Source organism: Geotrypetes seraphini, chromosome 2, assembly GCF_902459505.1.
Source record: "Geotrypetes seraphini chromosome 2, aGeoSer1.1, whole genome shotgun sequence".
NCBI classification, from domain to species: domain Eukaryota; kingdom Metazoa; phylum Chordata; class Amphibia; order Gymnophiona; family Dermophiidae; genus Geotrypetes; species Geotrypetes seraphini.
In genome coordinates this window covers 404,788,911-404,803,690 of record NC_047085.1, presented here as the reverse complement: position 1 = coordinate 404,803,690, position 14,780 = coordinate 404,788,911, and the positions used below count along the sequence as shown (strand labels likewise).

The window sequence follows — 14,780 nt, the reverse complement described above, 5'->3', positions numbered from 1 at the left end:
TAAATGCATCTACCACCTTTTCTATAAAAAAAAAAATATATATATATTTCCTTGGATTACTCCTGAGCCTACCACCTCTTAACTTCATCCTATACCCTCCCATTCCAGAGCTTCTTTTCAAATGAGACTCACCTCATGCGCATTTATGCCATGTAGGTACTTAAACATCTCTACCATATCTCTTTTGCCTTTCCTCCAAAGTATAAGTCTGTTCCCATATGCCTTAAGACGAAGACCACTGACCATTTTAATAGCCTTCCTCTGAACCAACTCTATCCTGTTTATATCTTTTTGAAGGTGCAGCCTTCAGAATTGCATACAATATTCTAAATGAAGTCTTATAAAGCAGGATCAATACCTCCTTTTTTCTACTGACCATACCTCTCCCTATACATCCTAGCATCCTTCTAGCTTTCAATGTTGCCTTTTCAACCTGTTTGACTACTTTAAGATCATTACATACTATCACACCTTAGTCCTGCTCCTCTTTTGTGTACAAAAGTTTTGTGTACAAAAGTTCTTCACTCCCTGGGATAGGCATGTAGGATCTCTTCGAGAGAGGAAGAGATAATGGTTACTGCGGATGGGCAGACTGGATGGGCCATTTGGTCTTTATCTGCCATCAGGTTTTGCATTTCTTAGCATGAAATCTTAGCTGCTTAATTTCAGACCATTCTTTGAGTTTTGCTAGGTCCTCCTCATGTTATTCACACCATCAGGGGTATCTACTCTATTGCAGATTTTGGTATCATCCACAAAAAGGTAAATCTTTTCCGACAGCTCTTCAGCAACATCACTTACAAAAAAATGTTAAAAAACCCCAAGAACCGAACCTTGAAGCACAGCATTGGTAACACCCCTTTCTTCAGAGCAATCTCTGTTAACCACTATGCTCTGTCTCCTTCCATCACTGTGGGGCCCATACCGAGGGCACTCAGCTTGCTTATTAGATGCCTGTGTAGAACACTGTTGAAGGCTTTGCTAAAATCTAAACATACCACATCTAGTGCACTCCCTCAATTCAACTCTCTGATCACTCAGTCAAAGAAATGAATCAGATTTGTCTTTCTAGACCTGCCTCTAGTGCAGCCATGCTACCTCAGGTCCTGTAATCCAATGGATTCCAGAAATATCACTGTTCTCTTTTTTAAAAGCGTTTCCATTAATTTACCGTACTTAGTGGCCTGTAGTTCTCTACTTCTTCCTTACTTGTGGAGAGGGACCACATCTGCCCTTCTCCAGTCCTCTGGTACCACTCCTGACTCTAAAAATGCACTAAAATGGTCAGCCAATGGAGCCACCAGAACTTGTCTAAGTTCCTATAGTACCTTTGGATGTACAGCATCCAGCCCCATCGCTTTGTCCACTTTTAGTTTAGCTAGCTCCTCACAAACAAAATTATCTGAAAATCGATTAGGGTCTACCACACCTCCATCCGTATTTGCGTTTGTCTTCTGTGGTCCCACTCCCGGTGCTTCAGCTGTGAATACAAAACAGAAATATTCATCGAGCAAATCAGCCATATTTTTATCAGCTTCTACATAGTCCTCCGAGTCTTTTGTAGTTTATGAAAGCTAACCTCTTTTTCTTTACCTTCTCAGCTTCCACTTTTGAGAACTAGAGTGGCCTTCTTTTCGTCTTACTTTTACTTACTTTCCTTTCAAAATGGCTTATTGTCCTTACAATAACTCTTTTCAGTTTTGCCCATTCTTTTCCTGCTTCTTCCAGATGTTCCCATCCAGACAACAATTCCTTGCTGTAATCCCCCATCTGAACAAAGTTAGTCTTTTTTAAAGTCTAGAACCTTTATTTTTGAATGAGCCTTCTCTACACCTGTATTTACATTAAACCACACCATGTGATGATCATTGGATGCCAGATGATCACCCAATGTAACATTAGAAACACTTTCCCTGTTTATAAGCACTAAGTCCATTATGGCTCCTATCCCACATGGGTTCCATTACCAACTGCTGAAACAGTTCTACTTGTAGAGAATCCAGAATCTCCCTACTTCTAGAACACCCCGCAGTAGGGATACCCCAATCAATATCTGGCCTGTTAAAATCACCTAATAGTAATACTTCCTCTTTTACAGTTATATGCTGAATGTCTACTATTAAATCTCTGTCCACTTCTTCTGTCTTTGAAGGAGGCCTGTATATCACATTATGGTAAATACATTTTCCATTTCCTCATTCCAGATTGACCCACAGATCCCGTAAATCCTGCAATTGTGTGGCCTTAATATGATCTTTAACATATAATGCCACTCCCCCTCCTTTTCTTCCTACTCTGTCTTTCCTGAACAGATTATAGCCTGGTATAGCTTTATCCCAATCATGGTTCTCTGTGAACCACATCTGTGTGATCGTCACTATATCCAACTCAGCCTCTTCCATCACAGCCTCAGAACCTTATTTACCATACTGAGCTTAAGTATATACTGCTTTCAAGACATTGCTCCCTTTTCCTATTTATTTAGAGGTATTTAGTGATTTACTTACCTGAGGGCTTATACTCATCTGGGGGCTTTGATCACCCTGCCCCAACGATTCTAATTTTAAAGCCTTCTTCAGGAAGTTAGCCAATTTGCTGCTGAAGACACTTCTTCCCTTCTTTGACAGATACACACCATTCCTACTCAGGAGCCCTTGGAAAATCATCCCATGATCCAGGAAGCCAAAACACTCTCGATGATACCATCCATGCAGCCATACATTCATCTCCTGGAAGCGAGCTTCTCTGCTTTGGCCTTATCCCTCAACAGAAAGGATCAATGAGAGTACTAATTGTGCATATGACAGCTTCATATTCTCTCCCAGAGCCACAAAGTCACTCTTGATACATTCAGAGGGGTACCTAGCAATATCATTAGTGCCAGCATGGATGAGCAGCATTGGGTAATAGTCATTAGGCTTGATGAGTCTCAGCAAGCTCTCTGTAACACCTTGGATTTTGTCACCAGGCAGAAAGCATACCTCCTGAGACATTATGTCTGGTCTGCAGATGGACGCCACTATACCCCTCAGAAGGGAATCACCACTACCCTATGCCTCATAGTGGTCACTGATCCAGCAACTTTTCAGATTTCAATCTATGGTCCTTCCTATCCCTGGAATGCTCTCATCTCTTCTACTTCTTCTGCTTATTGGTTCTTCAGTTAAAGGGCGGGTAGAGTCACAGCATCAATCCTGCAGGGTCCCGTGATCTGAGTCCAGCTGTCTTCCTTCAGCACGGCCTCTTCTTCTTCTGGAAATCTTTGATGCTTCATTAAGCATTTTACTGATGTACCTCATTCTCAAGGATGCTTCTCAGTCTTGCCACCTCCTCTCTCAGTTCCTTTACTTCCTTCATGAGGGATTCAAGCTGAAGACAGCTTGCACGTGGAACCATTCCCTCTGCTTTTTGTAACATTTTCTGTCTGCACAGAGACAGAAGCTGTAACCTGGCAAACAGCTTTGGAGACACAATGTTTCCCAGCCATACTATAGCTGCAGAAGTATTCACACCTTTTCCGAAGTTTGAATGCCAGCAGGTAAGAAATTCCAATGAAGGTTTTCTTCCCCTTAGCAGATCCTCACTCAGCACTCTGAGGTTGAATAGTGCCTAGCTAAATTCCGCGCACAACCCCCAATTTTTTTTTTTTTATTGTCTTCGAGTTTTAATTGAAAAGGCAATTAAAAGTCAATTTTTAAAAAACTAACTTTAATTGCATGTGGAATTCAGCACGGCACCTCCAATGCCTAAGTTGAGGCACTGACGACACCTACCTAAAAGATGTGCATGGTTAGAGGCAGAGAATAGGCATGGTATGACTTAGGCACCAGTAAATTAGGCCAGAAAAACCCTGGCCTAATACACCGGCATCTAAAACTATGATGCTTACTGGTGCCTAATTCGAGTGAGGTGCCAGTAGGCGCAATTCTGTAAATGGGATGTAGCAGTTGATTGATAACCAAGCTGAACAGCACCTAGGAGTTAGGCACCATTCGATGTTTATAGAATCAGCCCCTCTGTGTATATCCACTGCTGCTCTCTATTTAAATATCAGCACTGAATAAACATGGATAAATGCCTAGATGTGTTTAAATAAAAAAGGGGTAAACATGGCATGTGAATATTGACGTATACTGCTAGGAGAAAACCAGGCTCTGTTTTAGTCTAAAAGGCCCAGATCAGAAGAAGAAGAAACCCTTGGGAATAAGAAAAAAAGATAGTGTCAGCTTCAGATGAATTAAGAACATCACCTAAATCCTGGTCAATAAGAAGAGATCCTGCATTTGTATCCTGATTCAGGTTTATCCCGGATCTAAGTTTTGAACATTTGCATTTGGTCATCCACAACCACGGTGCATTCAAAGCTAGTTAAAAGCACAGTGATGCTCTCTATTCCCTCACCCTTAAGATATTAACCAAGCAATGGGAGTGTCACCTGCATTGCACACAATGGACTAGTTTATGGAAAGGGCTGTAATTGGTTTCAATCTAAAATCTGTGTGCAGCTCAGAATAATAGTTTCCATTTGCATTTTTATATTCTTATGTCTGCAATGCCTTAGAAATTGCTTCACTGAAGCTTGCAAATAGTTCGTATTACTGGACAAATATGTATTGTTTTAGAGAGTCCAAACACTCGTATCTTAAATCATTTCATCCCAGAGAGAGGCTCTGGCATCATAAATCAGATTTTTCTCATTAAACCGAAAGCCATGCACTCAAAGGTTCCCTATGAGGAAAGGCAGAAGCAGCTAGGGCTCTTCAGCTTGAAGAAGAGACAGCTCATGGGTAATATGATAGAAGTCTATAAAATTCTGAGTGGAGTGGAAAGGGTAGATGTGAATCGCTTGTTCACTCTTTCCAAAAATACTAGAACTAGGGTACATGCGATGAAGCTACTATTTATTCGCACAACGTGCAATTAAACTCTGGAACTCGTTGCTGGAGAATGTGGTGACATTAGTTAGCTTAGCAGGGTTTAAAAAAAAGGTTTGGCTAATTTCCGGAAAGAGAAGTCTATAGGCCCTTATTAAGATGGCTTGGGGAGGAGGGGGCGCTGCTGAGCCCACACGAGATGGCAGCATAAGACCACAGCTCCCTTAATCTCCTGCCTTAAAACGAAGCAAACGGCGAAATAATCTGAGCAATTCAAGAATCGAACGATCGCACTTGATCATAAAGTTGTGGGGTATAATTAAAACCAACATTGCAAGCTCCAAACATCAGCGATGGCAGATAAAAAGGTGGGTAAACGGCACAAGCCAGACCCCGTGTCCCCGTCTAAGACACCACTTCCTGCCACATCGGAGGACACAAATCGCGAGATTTTAAACGAGTTAAGAGAATTAAAAGAATTGGCAGCAGACACTAAAACGAGCACAGACGAAATAAATGAAAAACTGTCTGCTTTAACTGCCGATTTTACCCACATGCAAACACGTGTCTCCACACTCGAATCCAAGATGGAGGCGTCCTCTGTACAAATCACTGAGCTCCGCAGACAAACTAACAGAATAAATCTGCTAGAACAAGAGCTGGAAGATAGTAATAACCGCTCCAGACGCTGTAACCTGCGCATATTAGGTATTCCAGAAAATGTGCGTGACTGTGATCTAATAAAGCACCTTGAAACATTGCTGCCCAAACTGCTTGACATCACCTTTCAACGTGATTTTGAAATAGAAAGAGCTCACCGAGTATCCTCTTCCCGTATGCCTGCTGACCGCCGGCCCAGACCAATTGTACTCAAATTGCTGAGATACCAACATGTGCTGGATATCCTTCAAAAAGCAAAGATAAAATCTCCGATTCAGCATGAGGGAGCCACAATACTGTTTTTCCCTGACCTGAGCAAGGCCACAGCCTCTAAACGCAAACAGCTCCTCTCCTACAGGCCACAACTCAAAGCTTTGAATGCTAGATTCGGCATGATGTATCCAGCACGACTAAGAGTGACATTAAACAACCAAACTAAAGATTTTACTGTCCCGGAAGAGCTGGCTACATACATTGAACTCCATTCACCAACACCGATTAATCAGGTTTGAATGGCCCCATGATTTTTCTGGTATGCCTCAGTGTCTCATAGAATCTCATTTAACTGTTTAGCTGCTGCTTTGTATTTGTTTATGGATTTTGCTTTCACCATAGATTATGTGGTGTCTGCTCACTCCACTATTTGCATTGCTCATGCTTATATAGAGTTGTGATAAGTTACGTTTGCTTGTTAAAAATACTGACAAGATTGGGAGTTTTGGTTTTCTCTCTCTGCCTCTCTGTTAACTTAGCTGTACTCACGCTGTGTTATAGAGGTGCACTCTTCTGCACCATAGCTTACCAGATGTACACCTTACAGATAGAATTGTTATGGCTCTCTCATGAACTGCTCAGAACATGTATAATGGTATGGTTTGATACCAGCTCTGTGACATTTTCTCCATCATTAATATGCATATTTGAATGCCTGCTTGTATATGTTATTATACCACAACATTACAATGTCTTTTAATATCATTTCATTGAACACAAAGGGTCTCAATAATAAAGTGAAAATGAAAAAAATCCAGACATATATAGACACATTTAATCCTGATATAGTTATGCTTCAGGAAACTCATCTTAATAAGGAACTCTCATCGAAAGTCCATTTCTCATGGTCTTTGAATCCTTTTTACTCTCCTGCTTATGACCGTAAGGGAGGGGTAATCACCTTAATCCGCAACAGACCAGACCTCACAATAATTTCTTCAGCTACAGACCTTAATGGAAGATGGGTCAAAGTTAAATTTAATATAGCAGGTGAGACTTATTGCCTGTTGAACATCTACGGCCCCAATATTGATAAACCTGAATTTTTTCATGAACTGAAAGCAACAATACTAGAAGACATAGACTCACGTGTGATACTAGCGGGAGACTTTAATATGGTACTGAACCCACTAAGAGACAGAAAATCTAACTGTGCCTACAAAAAAACCAAAGCTTGGTACGCATTACAAGATCTAATCACTGATTCCTCACTCCTTGACATCTGGAGACAGATGCATACTAATGACAATTCTTACACATTTTTCTCCCCCCCGCATTCATCATATTCACGTATTGATATGTTTCTGATCAGTGCCTCTCTCACAAATTCAGTTGTTAAATCTGATATCTCTCCTATCTGTGTCTCAGATCATGCAGCCATTACTATCTCACTCAAATGTTGTTTGACTTCACCTTTACCTAAACAATGGCGCTTTAACAACTCGTTGCTACTGGATTCACACTTTTGCACCCTGATGAAATCCAGGATAGAAGAATACTTTCAACATAATAAACCTGAACACACTACCTGGATATGTTGGTGGGATGCCTTCAAGGCATATATCAGAGGTATTACCATTACCTACACAGCACATAAACATAAACAACTGAAAGAGAAGACCAGTCTCCTAGAACGTGAGATATTAACTTTGGAGAACAACCATCAGAACACACCTACTGATGTTTCCATATTGATTCAACTAAATAAAGCGAGATTTCGCTATAATTCTCTATTGAGCCACAGAGCGTCGCAGGAGATAATGCAGCAATCAGCATCATATTTTGCAGGGAACAATAAATGTGGGTCACTACTGGCCAAATATCTTAAAGGACGCAGAGAAAAATCCACTATTGCGGCCATTAAAGCGAATACAGGCGACGACATCACTGATCCAACAGACATATCCCAAGCCTTCATGGAATACTATCGCACTCTTTATACATCAGAAATCCAATCACCACACAGAACTAAGGAATTCTTAGAACATATTCCGCACAATTGTCTTTCCTCAGACGACAATGACATATTGGATGAACCAATAACCCTTGCAGAAATTTCATCAGTAATAAAATCTATGGCACTCAAGAAAACTCCAGGACCAGACGGACTGACGGTGGAATACTACCGAGAGTTCCAGGATGTTCTGGCTCCATATTTCTTACAATTTATTGAACACCTCATGGAAACTGGTGAAGCTGCTGGATCATTCACAGAGGCGACAATTATTGTCCTCCCCAAACCGGATAAGGATAAGAAAATCATATCCAACTACAGACCATTGTCATTAATTAATGTAGACGCGAAGATCTACGCCAAATTATTATCTACACGGTTGCAAAAAGTCATCACTAAACTTATATCAGCAGACCAAACTGGATTCATTAATGGTCGATACTCCTGTGAGAATACACGTACCTTCTCTCACGTTCTTACACATGCACATGCCCAGCATCAGGACATTCTCGCAGTAGGGCTAGATGCTGAGAAGGCATTTGACCGTATTGAATGGCCTTTCCTCTTCCAAACAATGCGCTGGTATGGTTTCTCTGAGCATTACATTACCAAAGTTAAGATTTTATATTTCAAGCCTTCCACCAGAACATATGTCAATGGTCGCCTATCAACACCTTTTCATCCAACTAGAGGAACTAGACAGGGGTGCCCCCTTTCGCCACTCCTCTTTAATCTGGCACTCGAGCCCTTGTTACAAAATATACGTCACGATACGAGGATTACCGGTCTAAAGATGGAAAGTCATGAACTCAAACTATCGGCGTACGCAGATGATGTTCTGCTGTACATGACCCCTGCTTCATTCCCTCACCTGCTGGAAACCATCAAGGAATATGCTGCGGTATCAGGTTATAAATTGAATACGGGCAAGACAGAGGTGATGTCGATCACTTGCCCGGCTGCTGAATTTGACATAACATCACATGGGGTTAAATGGTCTTCTTCCTCTATGAAATACTTAGGAGTGCTCTTTGGTCCTACCATAGCTGAATCTATACAACTAAATTGTGCTCATCTCCTGGAAATTCTTAAATCGACAGTAACTAAATGGTCTCCCCTGACGCTGACTTGGTGGGGAAGACTTGAGACCATCAAGATGATGTTGACCCCTAAAATCAACTATATACTTTACATGCTTCCATTTCAGTTGCCCTCTCATTTTTACAAACAAGTTGATTCCATACTCACGAAGTTTTTATGGAACTCTAAACAACCACGCATTGCGTTAAACAAATTGAAGGCTCCACGTAAATCTGGAGGGGTTAACTTTCCGTCATTTACTCACTACCATAATGCATTCATCATGAGACAATGGTCGCTGGGGCATTACCTTATGAATAGAGATCCTGATCCTCCAACATGGATACTGATTGAACGTGAGCTATATGGGGAACATAGACTTCAACTATTGGCGGGTGCATTACTGCCTAAAATAGATGCCACTGATCCTATTCTTCAAGCATATAAATCAGCCATCCATAATCTTGACTTAACTTTTAAGGATAAATGGGAAACATCGACCCTGATTCCTATTTGGAGGAATGATCGCTTTAAAATCCAAAACTCAATTGTATCCTGGAAAGAATGGCAGGGTTGTGACATTTGGACTGTGCAAGATTTAATGACTGCAGCTGATTGGACCCCGTTTCAACTACTTGTTGAGAACAAAGGAATTCCTGCTACTCAACATTTCAGATGGCTACAACTTCTACATTGCATTCGAAATGCCATACCTAAGATACTCACCTCCAATGTTGACTCTGGTCTACGAAGTTTTCTACATAGGAACAATGGACAGATACTTACCGCATCAATATGGTATAAAATACTGCAGATGACAGCTTTCCCTGGATCTACGGAACTAGAACAGAAATGGACTTACAAACTCAATCTCCCATCCGATGCTATTGATTGGGAAGAGCTCTGGAAGATCTTCTTCAAATCCATTCGCTCAGCTTCCCTATTGCAATCTATTTACTTTGTGATTCACAGAGCCGTATGGACCCCACAATTGTCCCATAAAATTGACAAAAAAATATCCCCTCTCTGCTGGTCTTGCAACTCAGATGAGGGCTCCTTGGAACATTTACTTTTCTCCTGTTCACACGTCCAAATATTTTGGGATAGAGTTTGGGAAACTGTTTGTGCAGTTCTTCAGATACAAGAAACAAGGTCACCTGCCATATTCATTGGTATGAGTCAGTCATTATCCACCCCCATATCTAAACCCTCAGAATGTTTACTTACCATTATGTTGGCGCTAGCCTTACAAACAATTTTATATTGCTGGAAGATGGCTTGGGGAAATCCACTACTTATTCCTAGGACAAGCAGCATAAAATATGTCTAACTACTTGGGATCTTGCTAGGTACTTGTGATCTGGGTTGAAAATAGGATACTGGGTTTGATGGACCTTAAGTCTGTCCCAGTATGGCAATTCTTATTTTCTTATGCCTACACCATTGCATATATACAGTAGAATCCTGATTAACCAGTATTCAAGCAACCAGCACTCTCATCTAACTGGCAAAAAAAATTTGCTGGCAAAAAAAAAAAAATTCCCCAAAGCAGCACTGGTCCTGAGCCATGAACTCCCACCCCCAACCTGAAGCAGCAGCAGTGGTCCTGAGCCACGAACGCACCTCCCTCCAGCCCCGATGCAGTGGTAGCAATACTGAGCTGTGAATCCCCCCTGCTTCCCTCCAGCTGAAAAGCAGCAGCAGTGCAACTGGCCTGAGCCGCAGAACCCCCCCCCCTCCCACTCCATCCCTCCCTCACTTAATGAAGCAACAGTAGCAGCCGGTCAGCAGAGGCAGCACTGACAACAGGCTGCTTGAAGCCAGCCCCGGTAGGGCCTTTCCTATGACATGTCATTTCCGGAGGCCAGACCTGCACGGAGGGAGAGAGGGCAAATGGGAGGGCGGAAGTGAACCAGAAGTATGGGAGGGAAGGGTTCAGCAGGGTGCAGAGGATAGAAGGTGGATGGATGCTGGACCCATAAGTGGAAGATGGGGGGGGGGGGGAGAAAGTGATCCAGAAAGAAGGGAAGAACAAATACTGGACGTACAAGTGGGGTTGGGGGCTCATGAGGAATCATGAGCTGCATCAACCTGATTTCCCTGCAAACAGTAGAAAATGGCTGGGTTTTTGCAGTCCAGGCAACCTAGCACTTTTCAAATCCCAAGGTCTTCAAAGCAATCCCACAGAATTGCAATCATTCTGCTAGGCAGACAGAATGCACAGGGCTCGAATATCATCACTAGACCCCACATTCCTTAGTATTAGACCAACAGAGGTGAATTAAGTCTTTGATCAGAACTCTGTAACTGCAGCTTGGCTGGTTTGGTGTACTGGTTAGTCAGAGTTAACTGGCTAGCAAGCTGACAATCAGGCTGATTGGTACAGGTAAAGAGAGCCTTGGAGGGGAGGGAGTACAAACTGGGAAAGAAAAGGTTGGCTGCCATGAGGATAAAGAATAACTAGAAAAAAACAAAACCCAGAGGACTGTCTGTCTGTCTATCTAGGACAGTCTGTTAGAAAAAGATACTGATGGCAGCAAGCTAGGAATACACAGTAACATTCTGTGAAGGGAGGAGGAACAATAATGTACATGAGAAGTGTGAGAGTATGTGTTGGGAGAGGACGGGATACCAAACTGAGTAGTAAATGGTAATGATAATTTTCTAAAAAAAATAAAAAATGATACTGGATTAAGGGCAGCAGAGGGCCTTCCATTCCAGCTACAATAAAATAAAGCACCAATTTCAAAAAAGTTCTAAGTTGGTGACCTGGCATGACCCAGCAGCAAATCACCACTGACAGGGGAGAGGGTTGGGTGAGTGTCTATTGCATTATGGAGTTAAGCAATCTACCCTGAACAAACAAACCAAGAAATCTTCCCTGTGTGCAGTTTAGCTCTGTTTTCAGTTGATGAGCTACATTTCATTGCATCACAGCCATTCATTGACTATGATTTTGCATTAAAAAAAAAAAATCACAAAAAGTTATTATGTATGAAAAATAGCTCTGTGTTAAGTCAATAAACCTCCTCCTTTTACAAAAGCGTGGAAGAGGTTTTTAGCGCCGACCAGTGCGCTGCTTTTACAATCATAGAGTTCCTATGAGCGTCAGAGCAGCGCAGATTATTCAGTATGCCCGCCGGCGCTAAAAATCTCTTCCGCACTTTTGTAAAAAGGGGGGGGGGGGAGTTTGTTCTCTGATATTCTGCGGCACATGCATCATCAGTGATTTTACCATTCAAAACAATCTTTGCACAATTCTATACTCATTAGGACAAGCCTCCAAAACAGATATTTTGCTACCTCAGATTCTTCCAAGTTTCAAAATATATGGTTGAACGCTTTGTTAGTTAATACACTTGCTCCATATAGATTTATATTAACTGCAAAATTTCTTAAATAACTGAAGTTGCAGAAAACCCCAATTTTTATGTAGAAAAACACACACATATACACCAGTACACCTACATTAAAAAAAACTTTGAACATCCTACCATGAGCCATGCGATGAAACCAATAATACCCAAAGTCTACACCAATGAACGTCAACCACCATGTCCAAGGAGAGTCCCAAGGCAGCTCCAAGAGCCTGTAGTTATTCCAAATGTAGATGTAACTGGTCAGCTCAATTCCTCTGGTCACAAGCCTGAAATAAAAATCACAGCCAACTTTGTTTTGCTCTATACACTCATGCACAATCATTTTACTGAGGGAAGAAAAAAATTGTACTATTTCTAAACCTACTTTTTTTTTTTAAATCTCATAGAAAAACACAGTATGGTTGTCATTCTCAAAATATCAATTAATTGAGGGGGAAGTTCTATAGTTTACCTCCTCTTTTACAAAGCCCTATAGTGTGTGGTGCTGCGGTAACTACTCTGAAAACCATAGGGATTTAAAGGGCTTTGGGGCTTTTATCGTACAGCTTTGTAAAAGTGTGTGTGTGGGGTGGGGTGGGGAGGGGGGTGGAATTTAATGCGCACACGGAAATCAAAAAAGTATTATTTTCTTACATGCTTTTGAAAACACTTCTTAAACCCCCCTCCTTTACAAACACGCAATCAGCAGCCGCAACTTAGGTGTCTGTCGAGATCGGCGTCCTAAAGATAATCAGGTTCTGTCTACAAAATAGGTGGTGGTATGGGCTCAGACAATAATGGGAAAATTAGTTTATGGCATTAATTGAAAAAAAAAAAAAAGAACTTTGACTATTTTACCCATGCAGTAAAAATGGCCTTAGCGCACAGAAATGACCTGTGTAACTGCGCACTAAGGCCACTTTTTCCTGCAGTTTGGTAAAAGGGCTAAGTTTTCAGTTGAAAATGCATTCGATTTAGAAAACTTAAAACTTAGGACATGTAGGCTACTGGTTAAGATAGTTGACTTTACCACTAATTTGTGATTTTTAGCACAGGTCCCATTTTAAGTCCAGGTTACTAACCTAACCCTAAATTAACCTTTCTTAATAGTGGATAATTTTCCTCCTAAGGAGGGTAGTTACTAACCTGTATTAAGAGGTGAATATACTATGTTATTCCCTTAACATGTGCTAAAAAGCAAATTGTGTGTTATTTTACACTAACAGACATTAGTTACTACGGGCTACATAATATTGAGATACAAATTAAAACAAAAATCCTCATTATTATTTAAATTGAGCAGCACAGCTTGCTTTGAGCTTCACAAGCTACATTATTCCAGGAAAAATAGTGCCAGAAACAATTGTTTAATGTTTAAACAAATTTGTAATACAACCTTATTTTCTTTCCCTGATGGCATCTTAAAGGGGCCATGAAGCAGAAACAGAAAGGTAGTCTAAAGACTTCCTCCAAAAGACATGTTATACCTTCAGGCCAAGTTCTCCAGCCCCCATAGACCCTCTGGACCCCAGTTATTAACTTCCTACTCCTCAAATATTTCCCAACTCTCCACAGGCTACTTCTAGGGAGTATGAGACCTTAGCAGTAGTCTGTTCTGTCCAACAGTTCTCCTCTGTATCCTTGCCCCTATCCTTCCTCCAGTTTCAGCATCTGCCCTGATCCAGCCCTTATAGTCAGCATTTCCTCTTAGTGTCTGTTCTTGCTCTATCCTACAATTAGCAATGCCCCTCTGTGTCCCTATTCTTTCTCCAAGGAGGGAAGACAAAAGGGGAGACAGAGAAGAAATGCTGGGCAAGGAGGAAGAAAGAAAAGAGATGCTAGCATCTCTTTTCTGTGCTCCCGTCCCTATGATCCCTCTATGCCCAGCATCTCTTCTCTGTTTCCCCATCTTTTCCTTTCTTCCCACCCTGGAGAAAGGATAAGAGAAAGAGGAAGGAAATGAATATTTAAGAGGCCATTTGTAATAGCAAACTTGTATATACAGAAAAATACATAAGATCTCATTTGTATACCGCAAACATCTCACAGTTCTATGTAGTTAACATAAAGAGAACTGTGCATTCATAGAGAATTACAAAATAACAATGGGAAAATACATTACATCCACATTATTCCTTAAATAATTGCTTAAATAAGTAAGGGCCGGATTCTCAAAACTTGCCATGCACTTAATGATGGTTGCTCTCAAAACTTATCATGCTCTTTTTTTTTTTTAAATTAAATTAAGCATTGGTTGGGGGAGGGATAAAATGGTTGCTTATATTTATTTGTAAGTTAAATGTGCTTTTATTGACTTATTATATGTCATAGATTTGTGTCTTGCACTATTGATGTTTGGAAAATCAATAAAGAACTTAAAAAAAACTCTCAAAATTTTCAATTTTTACAAGCATGTATCTTGACAATAAAACAAATTATAAAGAAAATCAGCTTTCTGGATACTCAGTTAACTGGGAAAAATCAGAAATTTTCCCTCTTAATGATCTTATTTACCCCTCAGATCTCGCCCAATTTCCCTTCACGTGGTCACATGGAGCTGTAAAATACTTGGGAGTGTTA

General features: G+C 41.0%; 1 protein-coding gene across 4 annotated transcripts in view; it reads right to left on the bottom strand.

Moving 5' to 3' along the window:
- Positions 1-14,780, bottom strand: part of LOC117354104 (alkylglycerol monooxygenase-like) — a 375,767-nt gene that overhangs the window by 312,330 nt on the left and 48,657 nt on the right. For all 4 annotated transcript variants that reach the window (XM_033930979.1, XM_033930982.1, XM_033930983.1 and 1 more), the window contains exon 3: positions 12,336-12,487. In XM_033930979.1, coding sequence (XP_033786870.1) covers positions 12,336-12,487 — 152 coding nt within the window. The remainder of the gene's footprint in view (positions 1-12,335; positions 12,488-14,780) is intronic.